We start from the raw sequence: 21,364 nt of genomic DNA, 5'->3' as shown, positions 1-21,364 counted from the left end.
AGGGAGTGGACTGACAATTTCAGGGGTAAGGGGGTGTGGGGGTACAGGAAGAGACTGGGCAAAAATCATACACCTATGGACGAGGACAGTGGGGAGTAAGGGCATGGGGTGGGGTAGGAACCGGTTGGAGGGGAGCTATAGGGGGGAAAAAGAGGTACAACTGTAATAATCTGAACAATAAAGATTTATTTTAAAAAAGTGAACTAAATAGTTTTAGCAAAAATTTGTAGACTTTTTAGAAATAGCTCTATCATATATAGAATGTCTATCAATGGAGCTAAGACATTTTGTTTATCTTTATTACAGTCTCCTCCGCTATGCCAGGAACTAAAGTCATGACCAAAACAGACATGAAACCTTACATTAGAAATATATTGTATTTATAGTAATGGCCAAAACCCTGTAAAAATAAAAACAATGATAACATAGGTAAAGGGTTTTGTTACTTTTTAATGGGCAAAATACTTAAAGAAGGGGTTTCACACTTGCATAATCTCAAGCTTCTTGAAGTGAGTAGAAGCAAAAATAATACAATCCAAGACTGAAATACGATAGGCATTATAACAAATGTGGTAGTCACCTAATTTGCTTAAACTTATGCAATTTAAGAATAATTTATTGCCAAACAATTTGCACTTTCTCTTACTGTTTTTTGAAAAGGACTGCCTTTTCTTTATATGTACCTAGAAAGTAGTTTAGGTTATATAACCTGAGGAAATCTAGTTTATCATAAATTTGTCTGAGCATAAGAATAATTTAAATACCAGTAAAGTAGTCATTTAAAAAGCATAATATATTTTCTGGTAGAACTTTTCATATAATAAGGTAAAAACCTGCCTAAAAGTTTCAGGCAACGTTGTGCTTGGGAAAAGACAATTAATGTAACTACTTGGAGAATCTGTACTGAGAAACTTGATGACTGCTAAAGATTATCCAGTAAAACCGTGGTAAATTGTAAAAGATAAGATTACTGGCAAGCCTACAAGTCTAAAATAAGTAGATAAACAGTATTAAAAAAACAAAGGCATATTAGAAAAAAATGTCACTAAATTTATAGAAATGGAAAATTAATTTAAAAAGTGTGAAATGAAAATAGAAAAAAACTTAAATTATGGTTAAGATATCACCATAATAAAAATGGAAGCCCTAATAAGGAATGAAAAATACAAATCTAAAACATTAAGAATAAGAAAAAAAGATAAAACTATAGGGGACATAGAAACAAGATAAACACATAGTTACTAGAAGGATTCTCAATAGTAGGAAAACACTACTATTGTTTAACATTTCTCTAAAGGCTTCAGACTTAGATATAATATAAATATGTGAAATCAGAAATTTTCTTTTGTGTCAACAATATCCAATTAAAAATATAAATGAGAAATAATATTATACTTATAATGGAACCTAAAAATACAAAATACCTAAAAGTAGTCTCAGTAAGGAAAACACTATCATAATTTAAGAAACTTATAAAATATACCTGAGAAAAATTTTAATATTGAACAGATTCAACTTCCCTAAATTTAAACTACATATTTAATTCAATATTAAATACAATACAACTTGGGAAAGAAAGAGATATTAATACATCAATTAAAAATTTCACCAGAGAAGGGAAAATTGTCTTGATGCTTTGACTAGTAATGACAGCAAAGACAGTATGCTTACTGTTTCAAATATCTCAATAAAGAGAAAGTAAAATGAATGGTGTTTTATTTTATTTTATAAAATAGGAATAGACAAGTCAACAGAATAGGGGTTTCAAAATAAGCTGAATATTTTCTGGCCCAGCCAGCATGGCTCAGTGTTTGGGCGTGGACCTATGAACCAGGAGGTCATGGTTTGATTCCCGGTCAGGACATATGTCCATGGTTGCGGGGAACCAGGAGGTCAAGGTTCGATTCCCAGTAGGGGCATATGTCCGGGTTTTGGGCTGGATTCCCAGTAGGGGGCGTGCAGGAGGCCGCCGATCAATGATTCTCTCTCATCATTGATGTTTCTATCTCTCTCTCTCCCTTCGTCTTTGAAATCAATAAAAATATATTAAAAGAAAGATAAATATTTTCTGGTAATTTATACTGGTGGCTTGGATCTAAATTTTTTTCCTTCTAAGAAATGTTTTTCCCTTCTTATAATAGAAATATTTATATTAACTCTGACTTGTCTCACAGTTTCAAATGGTGCCAATATGTAATGTGTAGAAACTCCTAATCAATTTCTATCTTGTCTTCTCTGTTCTAGCCCTTGGAGCTCCTAGAGACTCTTGCCTACCTGTAAATAACTTTTTCTACTTCTAGTTTTGCATCCTTGTTCTTCTGATATGTTTGTTTGTTTGTTTGTCTCTAAGCTATCAACTCTTGAAAGCCCTTTCCCTTATACATGCAATAACTAGAGAATGCATTTTTTAATACTTATTCATTTATAGTCAGAATATAGTAAAATAAATGATTTATTTGTATGGAATATGTTAACTTTCTTTTTCAATCCCCATACATACAACTATTTGATGGGTAATGTTTCCCTTCATTGCAACTCAGCTAACATTCCTGTGTCAAGTAAATTTTAAGGGTTAAATAATTTTTGTAATATAGTAAAATGATTTCAAAGTAAAATAATTATAGAGTATGGTTAAATTCTCATTTTCAAGGCAAATTGACTGTGTTATACAATATTTTAGAATAAATTCACAATTTAAATGTATCTTTTACATATTCATTTTCATTAGAGCTATACTTAAGAATTAAAGCCTCAAAATGGTCATAACTTAAATCATCATTTAAATTTTTATTTTTTGAGCTTTTGAGTCAAAGTAAAACTTCCACTTAAAATGATCAGTTGCTAAATGAACTTTATCAATAGATTTTACAATTCAGAGTACCAAATTTTTAGGATGAAATGGAATTTATCCAAATGATATAAAATTCATGTGTTCTTATAATGGTACTAGAGGCCCGATGCTCAAAGATAGAAGAATGGGCCTTCTTCGCAAGAATAGGTCTTCCTTCTCCTGGCTGCTGGCGCCACCTTTGTTCTGCCCGGAAGCCGCCTTCCACCTTTGCACACTACCCAGAGGCCCAGAGTGGCTGGGGTGGGGTGGAACAATAGTATTGTTTGATGAGAAAATCTTATATTTCATTAATATTAGATCATAATAAGAATGTTGTGAAAACAAGGGAAAGGATAATTCAAGTAGCAGTGTTGCATGCCTGTGGGGAATCGGAGGAAACATTAGCTAGGCCCTCTGATGGGTCTTGGCAGCCTCTCCCATTTGTAGGTATAAGGCATTAGAGCAGCTGGTATACTCACTGTGAGCCTTTACATTATGAATACCAACTACTAAGAAAGACTAGAGAGTTCTGGGTCATGCATCACTCAATGTTCCCCTCCTGCCACCACCTCCAACCCCCATTCTCCCCACCCCTGTCTCTGACACTAGGATTGATGTTTCTAAGCTCCCTCATACAAAAATTCTAAACAAATAGTCTGCAGTTAAATCATTAGCATTTTGCTTCAAGAACCTTTGTGGCAGGCTTGCAAAGCTTGAAGTAGAAACGATTAAGCCTGGAAACAGGAAGATTAGGGAGCGTTCACACTGGAAGTTTCTTGACAATTTGGTGTTGGAATGAGAAATACAAGGAAGCTGGAAGCGCTTGGCTCATGGTGGATGGTGTCACCATTCACTAGGGCAGGAGCCCAGGAACAAGAAAAGTCAGGTCTAGGAGTGAAGAATAGGTCAGTTTGGGGCATGTTGAAATGAGGGCCTATGAATCCTCCGCGTTGTTTGAACTAGTAAGCAGTTACGTATTCTGATCTAAATTTCAGAAGTAACGTCTGGGGCAAACATCTGGAAAATCTATTTTTTCATCTTAGCCTGAAAGATTTTTAACACTTAAATACCCAATTTATTTTCCTTGTATAACCTCTAGGTTTATTTTACCTATTTTTTTTCATTTATTTAAAAAAAATATCCTAGTCCAGTGAAAGTTCACACTTATGTAAATAGAAAAATACATCATGTACTCGTAAAAGAGAATTTGGACATTCTTTTCCACCCACTTGGTGTTACTACTATTTTTTTAGGTTTCCCCATATTCTCCAACGATGAATGATATTCCCACTATCCAAATATTTTATGGCGACACATATATTATAAGGCCCAAACTTTATTATTTCTCACAAAAGGTATTCAACAGCGTGACATGATAACCTGGCTAAAGGAGATATTTTTTGATCCAAGTCATGAATTTGAATACAGTCTCCCACTTACTAGTGAATATTTCAGCCAATTATCCACCCCTCTCAGAATTTCAGTTTCTTCATTGTAGAAATGTATTTTCCAGATTGTTGTGAGATTAAATGAGGTTAGATACACAAAGGCCCTGGCAATTTTCCTAATATGCTGTCATTGCTGAAACACCAATGACTTAGAATAGTTTCTTGGGCAGTTTACAAGTAAGTACAGATATTGACCACTTAAACCTCCCTCTCATTGGATCTAGGGATAAGCATGCTCCCAAGAGAGGCTGATGAGAATATTTTTCCTAGATTATTATATGAAGGAAATTAGAGGGTACAGATGGTATCCTACTCTCTAAACTTGGAGCTAGTGGGGCGCTTTACACAAGCTTTGTAGTTTCTTGGGCAGTTTACAAGTAAGTACAGATATTGACCACTTAAACCTCCCTCTCATTGGATCTAGGGATAAGCATGCTCCCAAGAGAGGCTGATGAGAATATTTTTCCTAGATTATTATATGAAGGAAATTAGAGGGTACATATGGTATCCTACTCTCTAAACTTGGAGCTAGTGGGGCACTTTACACAAGCTAGAAGTTGAGATGAGAGAATTATCTGTGGCTGCTTAAAGCCTTTAATTTTCAACTTCCAGATCATTCCTGAGCCACTGGGGTATTTCTGTGTTCCACCAGATCACAATTATTGTTCAAGTGGGTGTATTTAATTTACTTTTCTGATAACAGAGCCCCACATTTAGAGAGAAACTCTTCCCACTCTTTCAAACTATCCATTCGTTTATAACATTTTATGTTTTCTCCTTGACAAACTACAGATTGAGTCTCATACATTAGTCCAACACATAGGTCAGCAGATGTTGCAATGGCAAATTGAAAATGCCAGTCATCAGGGATAAAATGGAAATCTATTATTACTCTCTGGAAAGTGTTATATAGTAATCAACACCCTGAGAGAAAGAAACATGATTTGAAGAGTCAACATATATGCTCATGTGGGTCATGGTCTTTTTCTAAATCTTATTTGAGCCTCTTCCTATTCTTTTGTTTCATATGACTTTTTAAATGGTGAGACTAATTTTATTCTTACTTATAAGTATTTCACCTTGAAATTAAGCCACTATTCCCTATCAAACGCTGACATGTTCCCAAATTTAAGCACTTTTGAGAATGAGAAATCCAAATGATAAATATCACTTTGTAATCCTCCAAGGCCCCTTGTTCCTGAATATTTTATGCTCTAATGCTGATTTGTAAGTCAACGAGTTGAGGTGTACGCCAGTGTTCCCATTCAGCCTTATCAAACTCATAGCTCAGAGACCTTGTAGTGTAATATCTCCTCACCAAAAGGACAGTGAGATAACATAGGATCATACTTCAACAATGGCTTAGCTGGCAAGTACATATTTTTAAACTGACTGTGTGGTTGACTTGCATATCAGAACTGTGTTTCATCAAGTCTTGATTGGCTGGACTGCTAACCTTGAACTAACAGTGGCCTGTTTGGAATACACTTCATTTAAGGTGTTGAAAATAATATCTTGTATTATTAACAGCGATTCCTTAAAACCTTCATTTACTATTCACATAATAACAATCTGGCATCTGCATTACCCTTTAGAAATTGAAACATCACTGTGTCTATTTGAATTGCTAATGGGAAAAGGAGACATGCAGAGAAAATTCTTAAGTAATAGGAAGTTCTTAAGCATAGGCTTTCATTTTCTTATTGTGAAAAGTTGGCATTAATAATTCAGGCCTCTGTGCTAAAGTATACTTTAAACCCGACTCATCTTTGATGCTTTATTACAATTTTAAATGGGAGAAAACTTGGTCAACACACATGGATCACAGTTAACAGATTTTACACAAATTTTTCTTTTTTGCTTTTCTGATATTGTTTTAAGAAGTTCAAAGTAGTTAGTGCCGAAATCTAAAAAGGAGAAAATGATTTATTGATTCAAATGGGCAATGGCAGGGGCCTTGTGATAAGATAAATATTAAACTTACATGATTTTCATTCAGACTAGGAAATGGCATATTGTTCTTCCTAAGGAAAAAAGACTTTGGAAAAATGCCTGGAGGTGGGGTCCTTTTCAGAATTAACAGTAATACCTGCTGGACCACAATAGGGAAATATAAGCATTCACAGCCACTGCCCATCTCACTATAACATATGCTCTGTTGTATTTCTAACTTCCTGAAGTCAACCCAAGTTGTGGTACATGACCTAGAATTGATTTCCTTTTAAGAGAGCTAAGAGTTACTGGAATTGATTTAGTCATTCCCAGCTTATTCTCAGTTCTAAAGTGTGCCATCTGAAGGGAATAGCACTCAAAAGATTCTAAATGAATGGATGCTACTTTTCCATAAAGAAAAACACTATTTTATATTTATATCATACTTTATAGATGGTAAAATAATTTTTAGCATACTCAACAACACTTGATCAGCTTTTATATTTTGTTTTGCAAAATAAAAGAGATTATCTGAGTTGCTGATTAAGCTTCTACTTTATAGGAAGTAGAACTAGAATTTAACAGCAGTTCTCAACCTGTGGGTCGCGACCACTGGAAAACACATATAGCATATCAGATATTTACATGACGATTCATAACAGTAGCGAAATTACAGTTATGAAGTAGCAATGAAAATAATTTTATGGTTGGGGGTCACCATAACTTGAGCAACTGTATTAAAGGGTCGCGGCATTAGGAAGGTGGAGAACCACTGAAAGATCTTCTAAACTAAGAGTCTAAATTATGTAACCTCTTCATAAGAGTTCTCCTAATTAGTATTTACAAGACTCTCATTTAAATATTAAAATAAAAAATAGAATTGTTCTCTTTAAAAAAGTTTTAATAAAGTTGAGGAGGAAACTGGTCTTGCAAGGAGTGTCAGGCCATAAAGACTGTGAACAATGCACTGCCCTGGGGCAGGGCTGGGGTCATTATCGCTGGCCCCAGGACAGATCATCGGATATGGCCTGGGGACCTCCAACACCTGGGGGCCTTCCTGTAAGCCCACAAAAAGGGGTGGAACCATATCTGCAAGACAAAGACCCCAGAAGGTTATAAAAAGTGAAGCCCTCTGCATGTTTCTTCACTCTGATTTGGAAATTATTCCCAGAGTCCACTAGTGTTAATAAACGGGGTCCCTCCCTTTCTCTAGGAAGCATGCTTGGTATTTCTTTGGTCTTCTGCAACAAAGTAATCTATAAGTTTACACTGGATGACTTTGGATGCAGCTGGTAGGTCCCTCTGGATACTAGATATGGCATTAATTTGACAACAGTTCTGTTTACTTCAGAGGCAGTGGAGAGGCATTAAGCCTTATTAGGAAAGGCCTTTAATTTATTTTCAGTTAGAAAACTTTGCTAGCACAATTATATATGAACTATTTTTAAATATCTGAATCTCCATTTTAAATAGGAATGTTATTTCCTTAACAGCTATAAATTTATATGAAGTATTGAAGTACAGATTTACTATACATAATAAAAGATTACTAAAGAGATATGTTGATATAACCCAGTTAAGGAAAAACAAAAGTCTTATGAAATGTTTTTTTTTGTTTTGTTTTGTTTTTTGGTTAATCCTCACCTGAGGATATTTTTCCATTGATCTTTGGAGAGTAGAAGGAAGGGGGAGAGTCAGAGAGAGACATGGATGTGAGAGATACACGTAGATTGATTGCCTGCTGCATGCACCCCAACCATGACCGGGGAACCAGCAACCAAGGTCTGTGCCCTTGACTGGAATCAAACCCAGGACCCTTCAGTCCGTAGGCTGACACTATCCACCCAGCCAAACTGGCTAGGGCTAGGCAGCTACTTTCAATGACAATTAGATTTCCAAGCAGAAAAGTTGATTTATATTATTGAACCAGTTGATATTATTCATAGCTCTCAAAAATTAAAAGATAAACAGTATTTGAGAATTTTGTGTTTACAGTCTACAAAAGGTCATTCTTTACCTTTTCACAATATGTTCATACCTACAACCCAATAATATGTCACTCCTTTGGGTGAGCATTTATGGCCAGCAATTTTTAATAAATTTTAATAAGTAATAATTACATTTAAATGGAAACCAACTAGTTCTTGCTTTTAAATGAAATAGAATATGTATTAAAATTTTAAAATAAACATGTTAGAAACAATAAGTTTCAGCATTTAAAATAAGAAATGAGCATCTATAACTTAGAACTGTATTAAACTTTAATATCATATGAGGCTATTAGTGTTAAATGAGTTGCATGAAAATATTTGCATATCAATTTATCCTCTCCTTACTTAAAGTGGTTTCCAAAAAATAAACCAATGAAAACCACACACACATAAAATGGTTAAAAAATACATACAGTTTATGTGTATATGTACACACATGTATATGGCAAAAATAAAATCAGGGTAAACAAAAAAACTAAAACAAGTTTCTATTTATTTCATAAATGCATGCATTTTAGATGAATGCATCCAAATAAATTGGAAGGCCAAAAAATGTTGGCATTCTTGCACTGCTGAAGCGTTTAAAAGAACTCTAAAGCCAACATTAGTGATACTATTCTCTTCTACTAGTCTCCTATCTTACTTTCTCTGTACCAACCTGATGAAATATTCTCTTTTGCCATCATTTAATATGATACTAGACAAATTTCATTAAGGTTAAGCCTATGCATACTCCATCTTTACAATCCTTAGAGTACATAGATAGCATGGGTCTTTGCACATCGTAAGCACTCCATAAAAGACTAATGAAAAATAAATAAAGTAAATATATCTTACCCATCCATCCACACTAAAAATAAATATGTACACTTACTATTCAGGATATGGATAGTGTGGGAGCTACAAGGTGTGAAGTAGCTATTAAGCAAAGGCACTGACGACCTTGTTGGGGATGCAAAAATAACACGGGTTTTAGGCGTTGTTCTTTAGCACATATATTATAAATTTATAAAATATTAGAGAAAAGGGAGTAATGTAGGATGAAAGTCACTATTTCAAAATCAACATTAGGTGGAAAACTAGTCAATTTGTATTTTAAGAATGAAATACTTTTCCTTTAAGGAGAGTATAGTAACCCTTTCCTAAAGTGAATTAGTGTTCCAGATTTTGAAATTAGTTTATTTTTAATTTTAAGAGAACTTGGCTCATTACTTTAAAGAAAAAAAAATATTCTGGCTTTATAATCAAACCTATTGTGTTTGGAAGCCTCCCAAAAGCTCACATGTTTCCTATGGTTCATTTGCCACATGCTTGCTTAGAGCTGACAATTTTTAATTTACTGGTCAGATTCACATATTGTTTATAGACATTATACAAAATATAATCCTGTTTCACTAAAATTTCATTGTGAAGAAACAAGGAAATTACAGTGACTATGACTGACATCAAGTGGGCCTTGGATCTTAATTATAAATTGTCAAAATATAATAATAACAATAATAACTGGCTCTCTTGGCTATTTTCTTACCAGGAAACAAATGAAAAAGGGAAATTTATTTCTGACCCCAAATCCCAAATGTTTCATTTTCATTTTCCCCAAGTTAACTTTCTCACCTAGCTAAGCAGCATTTCCTGCTATTATTAGCTGTTGGTCCAATATCACTGAACAGCAGCCATCCAGCCCCTTGCTTCAATGAGCTTAGGGACTCCCAAGGAAACCCCTGTATGCAGACTTCTGCTTACAGCTCCTAATTATTTTCTAAGAGATAATGGAGCATTTAGAGGTTAGATTAAATTTGTAAGTGGATCAAAACCCTAGATAAAATTGCAGTATCAAGCATCACTGTAGAAAACCCTACGCCTTTTAGTTTTGAGATAAAGAGCCCTTGCTGATTGCTTATTTTCTGTGACAAACTGGTCCCATAAATTGACTACCTCAGAGGTGCTCATTCTTCTGTCTAATCACACTGTGCTAAATGAACTATGCGTGAAGTTGAAGCTCTGAGCAACAAAAACAGGCCTTCTTAGGAGCTGCAGCAGCAGTTACAAATGTTCCAAAGACTGTCTTGATATTTTGGTGGAAAAACAAACAAACCAACAATTGAGCTGTTTGTATAGCATGCATATTACAACTTATTGTCTTAACAGGCTAAAAGAAGTATGGATATGGTAATCCTGTTATGCAAACTGGTAATTATGAGCTTAACATGTTTATACAATACAACGCATTAGAATTCTTTTTGTTTGTATAAATCAAAGGATTTGTCTGGAATTTTGTCTGGTAGGAAGTCAGACAAACTCAGTTTGATTTCCTAGTCTGAGAGCAAGAATGAGTGACATAAAATGTCAAATGAAGCAATAATAAATGAGAAGAAAATGATGAGGTCATCGACAAGGCTTTATAGAGCAAGAATACCTCTTGAGGAAACCTTGAATTCCATGAATGCAACAGGTCACCTCAGAAACTCAGAAGAAAAAACTCAGAAAAAAATAAAAGTATAAAGGGACTGCTGCTACTTGTTTTATCCCTGTGACAACTGCCTCTCACTTGGATACTGTGATTTTTGGAGAAGACAGAATAATGGTATGAGAAACCATTAGACTTTGGAGCTGGAGAGATTTCTGTTGAAATCCAGGTTCTGTCTTCCCTTACTGGCTTTGGAATGAGAAAAATCATTTAAATACTATCTGTTCTCCTCACAAAAGAGACATATTAATACCCATCTTCAGACTTTGCTTTTCCTCAGTCCAGATGCAAAAATAGCATTTCTTTTGTTACTTTCTAACCTGTAATTTTGATCTTGATTTTATGTATTAGGTTTTAGAAAATATAGTTAAAAATCTCTGCTATTTATAGTTGATTCGTGGTAAACATGATCGAAAACACACTAGATGGATCCCTTCTCATTCTGATTTTGCTTCATCATTGAGTTGCAGTTTTTGTCCAAATCCACCATAGCATATGGCACAGATCAGATTTTGCAGCTTAATAAAGGGAGGGAGAATTGAGTGCAAACAAAACAGTACCCAAATTCATCCTTGTTTATATATTATCTTTAATCTAGATGGAAATCACTTCATGTGTGATCCAGGATTACTGACTCCTGTTTCTAAATGTGGGCTTAAACTAAACATGAAGATCTCCATTAATCTTAGGTGAATCTCTGTCCATATCCATGTCAGAACATCCCTGTACTATAATGTAAGGATGATGATGGCATGGAGGCAATGCTGACAGAGTTTCTATTTGCAACGATTTTGATGCAACCAAACTCTGTCAATTTGTTTAGTTCTGGACAGTCTATGCTTTGCAAATTGTAGACACAAGCCTATTACTGACATAGTATTGGTGTGAGGATCACATGTGAAATACATTAGATCATTCTGAGAAAACTATTATAAGAAAAAGTTTCAGACATTCTTGTGCAGTAGTCACTTTTGCATTATCATTTTTAGCAATGCCAACTATTTGCTAATTGTAATAGATGACTACCCTCTGGTGAAATTATATTTGCAAAGGCACATTAAAGTATGGTGGGGAGTATGTTTGCCATTTATCCCTACACCACAGTGCAGTGAACATATATACATCATGGTTGCCATTCGATATGCAGTGGTGGGGTTAAGAGACAATCCCTGTTATCAGGGATCCTGTAATCTAGTGGTGGAGAGTGGGCCTCTACCATAAAAACTAGGACGCATAAACCTATCATAACCTACCATGATAGATGCACTAAGGAAAATTTCTGAGCGCTGTAAGTAGGATACAATTTAGAATAAAGGGGTCAGCAAAGGGATCTTGGAGGAAGTATAGTTAGGCTGAGAAAATAAGGGTAACTAAGAGTTCATTATGTGGCACTGGGGGAGGGCACTCCAGGCAAAATCATTGCTTGGCTTGGGTGGCTTGGAAGAGGAGTGGTAAGAAGGTCAGTAAAGAGAGAGAAGACTGGGACAGTAAGTAGGAGCTTTAGGAGCCAAAGATCTCGTATTTTATTTTACTTCAGAAAGACACTAAGAGGTTTTATTCATGCTTAGTATTGACAATTGGAAGCTATTCTCATAATTCAAACTGAAGACACTGGTGGCTTTGATTAAGGTGGTGCCAATGGAATATATAAAGCGGAAGCTGCTCTCCAAATGTGTTTTTGGCACAGAATCAAAGTTTTTGCTTTTGAATTGGAAATGGATATTGAAAGTTTGAGAGGTTGTCACATTCAGGAACAAATCCTAAATTCCTAAAAGAGACAAACAGTGTGGATGGACATACAAATTATATAAATAGGTAGAAGTGAATGCAGAGGAGATTTAGAAGAGAAGATGAAGAGGTACATTCTGAATGTGTCATACTTGAGATGCCCCTGAGACCTCAACATGGCCATACCAAGGACAGAGATGAGGTCAGTTTTATAAAACACACTACAGGTGGAATTTGATAATCCTGCGAGATAATCTAGGGAAAATGTATAGATTAAGAGGAGATATAGAACAAGGCACTGAGAAATAATATTTCTGGGATTGCTTACTGCCAGGTTGATATTGAAAAGTGAGGAAGTTGGAGATTTTTGTAAGAATGTCATTATAATAACGCTGGGCCATGAATATAAGTGGGCTGTGGAGGGATGTGAGAACAGGTGGCAGCTGAGGGACAGTGAGAAACAGGAGAGAGTCAATGACTGGGAGATATCAAAGAGGATAAAGCGTTCCTCACTTAAGGACTATAGAAAAATAACTAGAGGGGTTGGACAATGTGGTCAGAGAAGGGGGTGTTTGAAATCGTAATTTCAGATGTGATGTCATCTCCAGACAAGTTTTATACACTAACAGGTTGGGTACAAAGGACAGTGAAATAAACTATAACAGAAATAATTTACTTTAGTCACTATATTTTTTTGTTTCACTTTAGTAGAGCTTTGAAAGAATTTAAATTCTGTCTCTAATGGAGTGTATAGATTCTCTTCTGAAGATACTATTTTTATGAGTAAAGTAACTATCTAAAACTTTTAACTACTTTACCTTATTTTTTTAAAGGAAAAAAGGATTTAACTAATTTTTATGACCATACCAACAGTATATAATCCTGTGACATCTAAGTAATGGGCCTTAAAAAAAGAATTGTGCATTTCTTTTTACTTCTAAAATTAATGAATTATATTCATGTATGTAAATGAGAAAAATCTATAAAGTCTAAAAATATGATTGGATTAGATTATATGAATTTTTTGAAAATCCACTATTACTATGACACAGAGTCTAGCTAAGAATTAGTGTTAAATGCATAAAGCTATATGCATCTAATGTAAAAATAGGGTTGTAGAAAATATGTTTTCAAATCATTTTGTGATAGGTCTGCTATAATCTTAGAGAATATACAAATTCTGGCAACATATTATATTGGTTCAACCCACTAATATGACATCAGTTAGTGCAGTTAGTGTTGAAACAACTCCCATTGGTTCAACCCACTAATATGACATCAGTTAGTGTTGAAACAACTCCCGACAAGACATTGACTGATATAAAGGTGATATATAAAAGAGAAACATATAAAAAATTCACATGAAAATTACTTCCAAAAGTAGCAACATGACAGTAGCATAAGATAAACAGGATGTCCTATTGTATAGGGTGAGGGAAAGAAATAATTCTTCTTTTAATAAGAAAATCACCATTTACACAATAAGTCTGGGTCATTTGAAATTCATTTCCTTGTAGCACTTGACTGTGAACTCTGTAGTTGATTTGGTGGTGAAACTGAAGCCAAGGAGACTCAGCTAAATTTAACCATTATTGATAAGGCACTAGAATTTAAGATAATTATAGAACTTCTTTTTTCCAAATATTAATTTTTAAGAAAACAAATTAATTTAAAATAATTACAGACATATTCCCTTCCTAGGCAAATATAATTATGTCAAGTGATAGTGGATTTAAATATCAGGGGCGGAAAATCACAATAATGGTGGAAACTCAGGGAAACTTAAGAACCTGCTTGATTTAAATGGACCATAGATCCCAATTCCAAGAATCCTGTTCAATAGCCTCATTTTTAGGTATGTGTTCTACACCACATAAAATAAAGCACAAAACAAAATGAAGCGTTTCCCCAATGAAACAGTATTATTTAAAATAACTAGGAATAGATGTAAGCATTCTTCTTATAAAGGTGGACCTTTAGAATAATTTTCTAAATGTCGCTCAATGTGATATTCCTTTATGGGAAGGAAGAGTGTACTGGCCATTCACTAGCAGGATGTTATTACTGTCATTATGAATCCATTAGACGTATTCAGGTGAGCTGAGTAACAGCCTTGTGACCAAATTCTCCTTCTCTAGCTTTTAACGTAGCATTTAATAGAACACAAATTGCTTCTTATTTATTTTTTTTCCTATAGTAAATATTCTAAGAAAATGTAAAAGTCCTCTCCTTTGCCCTTGGATATCAATAGAAATGTTAAATGCAGCGAATTTTCAGTATTAAGTTGCTGCATTTGTATTGTTTAGTATAATAACCAATAAAGCAGAGCTATATCTGATAAAACTAGTAGGAGATGTTATTGAATCCAGAATACTCGATCTTAAGTGTAAAGTTTGGGGAGTGGTGGGGGAGATGTCTAATGCTTAATAAGCGTATGCAGTTTCCATTGTGTTTGGAATCGTTATTTCCCTTCTATAAAAATGGTATAAAACACATGCACACATGTACAGATAATACAAATACACACATGCATTTGTTTGTGAAAGAGACAGGTAGCATGGTTGCATTTGCAGTAGACCTTATCTGAGCTTGAAAGTTATGCTTGGAAGACTCTAGTCTAGTTCTGTACTAGCTGATTTCTACCTGCCTTTCTTTGCCCAACAGCTCTTTCTACTAAGCCTGTTTTACCACCCTTGGCAGGTAGGACATGCAAGAGCATTCAACCAATGACTGGCAGCTGGAATCTTTACATCAGCTTCCATAATCCTTGAGTAGGATAACCCTGAAGTATATGTCCTATATTGGCTGCCAGAGTCTCTCTAATGGGAAAAAAGTAAAATAAATAAAGGTCCTGTCACTCACCACGGCAGCTTGCGTTAGTGACTCCCCTGTCTCTTTTCCATACTGTCCTTCTGATAGTCCTTTACCCCCCACATGAACATTTTCACTCAAATCCTTGTCTTACCTTCAGCTTTTGCTTCTAGGAAAATCTAGACTAAGACATATGCCAACCATATGACTTTTAATTTAATAATCCTAGGAATATTTGAAATTTCAACTTAATACTTAGGTACAAATTACAAATAATTTTGCTTACACAAAGCTTTTTATTGTGATTTAATATGTTGTTCAAGTTTTTATAACGATCCACACACATAATAGATGAGCTAAAAATATAGGTATGAGATGTAGGCATATGTTTGCCTTAAAATTATACCAGGCTATTTCAAATACTACTAAATTCACCATTAATTTTGCCAGTTCAACTGCGTTTTATTAATTCTCATCTGAGGATATATTTTCCCCCAAGAGTTTTAGAGAGAGTGGAAGGGAGAGGGAAAGACAGAGAGAGAAACATTGATGTGAGAGAGATACATCCATTGGTTGCCTTCCGCAGGCCCTGACCAGGCCAGAGCCAGGGATTTGAGCCTGCAACTAAGGTATGTGCCCTTGACTGGAATGGAACCCAGGATCCTTCAGTCCACAGGCTGACGCTTTATCCACTGAACCAAACTGGCTCGGGCTAAACTGTGTTTTAATCATTATATTAACCTTATAATGTTTTTAAATGTCATAAAAATAGTAAGAAGTGTTTCTGCTTGTTATTTATTGATATTCTGCCAATAGCAATTGATCAATCTGCTAATCTTGTAGCATTCATCCACAAGGAACAATGGGAACAGTCAAAATATTTTCCTTAACTTTTAAAAAACTTAAAAAAAACCAAACAGATCACCATCCATCAACCATCTAGGAAAATGACTCCTTTCATGACTCCATCACAGCTTCATTTCAAATTCAACAGAAACCTAAGACTTAAAGCTGCCATCTCACTCATGTTACCATGGGAATAGACCTCAGATCAGGGAAAAAGAAATAGATGGGGTTAGGAGCTCTCAAATAATCATTCAAAATCATGATGAGGGTTTTAGAGCTTCTTTCTTCGGTGATGATTTTGTAGCCTCTTAACCCCTTTTTGCCGGTCTGTTTCCATGGAAATATGACAAAACTGCCTGTACAAGCTTCCTGCAGAGACCATTAGCGTTCTTGTGAATTTCAGCTTCCGCTGCAGTCTAGGCTGGGCTAGATCTTTTTTCTATCAGTTTTACATATTAACCTACACTGTTCCTACACTTTGGCATTTCCTTTCTAATTTCTACTTTCTTTGAAAATTCTCTTCACAAATTTATAGCAAGATCACATTGATTTGTGATACCACTGGACAAGGCTTCAGGTTTACATTTTAATATATGAACCAGGACATGTAGCAGCAGAGTGTCAGAACTTTTAGAGGCCTACAGAGGGAAATATTATTTAGTTACTAGACTCAAAGTCTGATAGATAGGTTTGGTGTTATCATCATAATTAGCTAGTTAATGTTAATAATGGGAAGAAAGCAAAGGGGAGGCCAGACATTGTAAGCATGGCCATCTGGGCAACGTCACCAGGAAGCTACAGCTTCATACTCCCCAGGGAACCACCAGTCCATTCCCTGCAGATCACTGGGGGGAGGGATTGAACAAAGGGGTGGACACATGCAGTGAAGCCAGAGTGACAAAGGGGAGGTGTTTGACTGCCAGTCTTGATAAAAGGATCACTGGCTAGGAGGGTGGGAGCCACTACAAGGTGAAAAATCTTGGAAGGGAAAAAATACCCAGGTAAAGAGTCTTCTTACTCCTTTTTCCCTTTTGCCCTCTTGTTCTGTGACCTGCACTCACCATGTGCTCACCTGTTCTCTCTCCAGAGCGATGTGGCCTTACGCAGCTACATGGCCCATGGCCATGAGGACCTCACACACAATGGACTACAGCTGGAAACACAAGCTAAGCTAGCCAGATGCGGACTAGACTGGACTGCATTTTAATTTGGAACAGATATTCTGGATAGTGGTCTTAATCCTGGCCCTGCTGAAGACAAGATTGAGCTTTTTCCATGGCAAGGTGGGATTTTGGAGGGGAACCCTGTTTATTTTACATCATCAAGCTTTCTATGACACCCTATCCTCCCATGGGGGCCTCTGCTAATTACTTTTCCAAGAACTCCACGTTCACTGATAACATTGATAGATATGTAACAGGGGTGATATTTCACATATTTAGTAATTGATAGGGCACGGCACCCACTGATCAGAGCAGCAGGTTTGTATTAGCTCATTACCAGCCCCATTACTACCAATAATAATTTAAACTAAAAGTAATTCTACGTAAGATGGTTAGCATTGTGCCCAGATAAAATTCCTAAGGTCACAAACTGAGCTCCTATAAAATTTACAAAAGAGCTTATAACAGAAACTGGGTAGAAATAACAGCATGCTATGTGTCTAGTTTCATTTCTCCTACCTACTGAAATTTGCTGAACAGCTCAATCCACAGGTTTTGCCAGGGGAAATCTTAAAGTTCTGATGGACCTTATAAAGTACTTTTATTCTTCAGAACTCTCTTATTTTATAGTTACAGTTTTTACCTTTAAGATCTTGTCCTCTGAACTTGAATTGAATAAAAGTAAATTTCAATGCGTAATTATTTGATTTAGCTAGATTCCTAATTTAAATTCAATACAAACTAAGTTACTACATTAATTACTCTCTATTGATGTTTTCAACTAAACAGGTCATAACAACAATAATATCCAGTGCCCCAATAATTTTTCAAATCATCATCACCACTCCCAAATGCAGTTTATCATATTAAACACATGGCCCTTGCGGGCAGGGTTTGGCCTGCAGGCCAAGTCTGTACTTCAGATGATTTGTGAAAATAAAGTTTTACTAGAACACAGTCATATCCACTTCTGTGTTTCCTCTGTCTATGGCTGCATACTTACTAAAAAGACAGAGTCGAGTAGCTGCCACAGAGACCACATTGCAGAAGAGCCTATTTATTCTCTGTGGTCTTTTAAGCAAAAGTTTGTGACTCCCAGCTCGAGCTTTTCATTTTAATAAGATTATAAGATTTTTAGAGTCCTTTTTTTTTAAATTCTAAAAGCAGTATTTAAGAATAGGCAAAAATGAGATTGCCCATGTCTGTACTTACATCCATGAATTCCACATTAGCTTTGGGACCAGTTGTTTCATTAAGAATCTTAATAGCTACGGGAATCTTCACTGTTTCTCCTTCAGGTACCCAGATACCCTTTGAGGGAAAAAAATTTCACATTAAATCTTTATTAAAACATATATAATATTCAATCTAGGAACAAAATTTGATTTAACACTCAACCTATTAATTCCTTAAACATAATTTACAAGTTCTGTATTCTTTCATGTAATCAACAGATATTTATCAAGCACCTGTTATATGTTACAAGTTACTCAGCAATTTTGTCTGCTTTTGTTATCTGAAGATGAATTGTGCATGTGTTCTGCTTTCAGGGTGTTTACACTATTATACAATTCCATTTGTGTGCATAAAAAGGCAGTGAATAGTGAAAACTCACTGAAACAAGATATAATAATATATTTGATGTGAATTATATCATCGACTTTCCAAGACTTTGAGAAGGCTGTTCCAATTTTTGAACTTCAATTGTCTCTTTTGTAATTTAGAAGGTTGGACTAGGTAATACTGAAGGTTCTTTGCAGCTTTAATATTATCTAATTAATTCTGAAACCAGAAAAAGAAAAAAAAAATGTTCTCATGTTCCTGAAGTTTAATTTACAAATTAATTTTCTAAGGTGATTATTTAAGAATTAGTTTTCAAGGACAGATACTAGGGAGTATTAAGCACATATTGATTTGTCTATATTATTAAATAGTGTTGTGTATCAAGGATTTTTTATCTCTAAAGTAATGTAAAATAATAGAGGCCCAGTGCACGAGATTCACCTTTTTATATTCACCCTTTATATTCACCCTTTATAAGGTGAATATAAAGCATGGCTAGGGTCCCTAGTGGCTGCCGGCTGCCAGCCAAGGCCTCCCTTCCCCTGGCTGCCTGCCATGGCCCCCCTACCCCACCGGCCGGGAAGAGAGGCTTTGGACTGTTGACCCTGATCAAACTCCTGGTCCTAAATTTGCATGTTAGGTTTTTATTATATAGGATTCATTTTGGCCATTGCCAGTTCTTTCTTCTTATGGAAATGTAATTATAATATCTGAACAGGATCTGTATATTGGAAAAGTATACAGAGTTTAAGTAAAGTACAACATTAAACTAAATAACAGCATTTCTGTATAAACAACTAACTCATTTGATTAAGGACCATGATTTTGGTAAGGCTTAGTTGGATGCATATATTACACAAGAATTTTTTTTTTCATTCTCAAATTATATGGAAAGAATTTTCAACTATCAGGTGACAGACTGCTGGCTGAGGAAAAATTGATCATCCTTTAACAGGTGCTAAGGATTATAATAATTAATATTTATTGAGATATTTTGTGTAGTACACAATTTATTGGAATTCTCATAATACTCTGAGGTAGGTGCTTTTTTAAAAAATTTATTTTTATTGTTTAAAGTATTACAAATGCCCCTTGCTTCCCCAATTGACCAGTTCCACCCTGCACCACGACCCCTAGGCCTACACTATTATTTGTCTCCATAGGTTATATATCTAAGTTCTTTGCATAGTTTCTTCCCACTCCCTTCTCCCCTTCCCTCTGAGATTCATCCATGCTCTGGATCTATTTTGTTCATCAGTTTATGTTGTTCATTAGATTCTACATATGAGTGAGATCATGTGAGACTTGTCTTTCTCTGACTGGCTTCTTTCGCTTAGCATAATACTCTCCAGGTCCCTCCATCTGTCTCAAAGGGTAAGAGATGCTTCTTTTTACAGCTGCCTAGTATTCAATTGTGTAAATGTATATTTACACAATATACAAGAACATTTTTAAAGTATATTTTCTCCAATGAACACATAGGAAATATGAGGTTATATTTAAACAGTCTCAAATTTTTTATTTGTTAGCTCTGAAACTGAAAGAATCATCTTAGGTCAGTTTTAACATTAAAATGAAAGAAAGAAAAAAACAGTCTGTGATTCCTGAACAGAACATCTCTACTTCATGTTTTCCTTAAAGTTAGTTGGTTGTAGTCATAAAGAAAAGATTAAACTTTTTTCTACATTGTATTTCTATGCAAAATATGTATTTGTGATACCCAAAGTTGTAATAAGGTAAGGGGAGATCTAAACAAGAATTATTAAAGAGTCAAAATAATATAGAAAAAAATGGACATAAACCTTTATAAGGTGAATATAAAGGTTACATTCTTTTTAGAATGAAAAGGGAAATCTGTATGTCAAGTGCAAAAAAACTTGTTCCCTGTTGTATAACAATTTTCAAAAATTATTAATGCTTAAATAGGGGGAACAAACAAAAGCCCATCATCCATAGGCTACATTTTCTCAATGATGGTTCCTAGGGTGGAGAACAGACTTACCATTTTTCAATAAGGTAACATCAGAGAGATTAACCTATAAAGCTACTGCATCAATATTAAAATATTCCTAACACATACTTTTGAAGTAAAAACATGAATTCAGTGTTAACTAATTTGCAATGCTTTTTAAATAAGTATAATCATTAATTTCTAGGTCCTACCAGACTAAGATACCCATAATATTGGTTCAAATCTTTTATGTTAAAAAGAGAATATATCCAACCAGGAGAAATAATTAATCAAAAATTGCCTAAGTCAATTTGCACTTGTGTAGTCAAAAATAACTCTTTATAGTTTAAACAGTATGTCCTTGTAAGAATTAAATATTATTTAAGACATAGGGTTAATGATAGATACACTACAGTTATGACTCAAACATACTTATGGAACGTTCAATAACCTTTCAATGCAAGTAATTTTCATAAAGATATAACATCATGGTCAATAGACAAATATTTGTTCTAAGTGAAAATATTAATAAAGCTTTTTAAAAAATTCCTAAATGGGTAATATTTTCCCTGTTGAGATCACAAGGTCATATTTAGTATTGAGTCATATGGTAACCATGATTTAAAATAATATT

At 34.9% G+C, this 21,364-nt stretch overlaps 1 protein-coding gene across 1 annotated transcript in view; it reads right to left on the bottom strand.

Annotated features, from left to right (window-relative positions):
* ERBB4 (erb-b2 receptor tyrosine kinase 4) overlaps positions 1 to 21,364 on the bottom strand; it is a 608,719-nt gene that overhangs the window by 219,248 nt on the left and 368,107 nt on the right. The window contains exon 19 of the mRNA XM_006778963.2: positions 18,429 to 18,527. Coding sequence (XP_006779026.1) covers positions 18,429 to 18,527 — 99 coding nt within the window. The remainder of the gene's footprint in view (positions 1 to 18,428; positions 18,528 to 21,364) is intronic.

This window comes from Myotis davidii, unplaced genomic scaffold, assembly GCF_000327345.1.
Source record: "Myotis davidii unplaced genomic scaffold, ASM32734v1 scaffold268, whole genome shotgun sequence".
NCBI lineage: Eukaryota > Metazoa > Chordata > Mammalia > Chiroptera > Vespertilionidae > Myotis > Myotis davidii.
The sequence above is the reverse complement of the archived record's forward strand: the minus strand, read 5'-3'. Positions and strand labels throughout refer to the sequence as shown.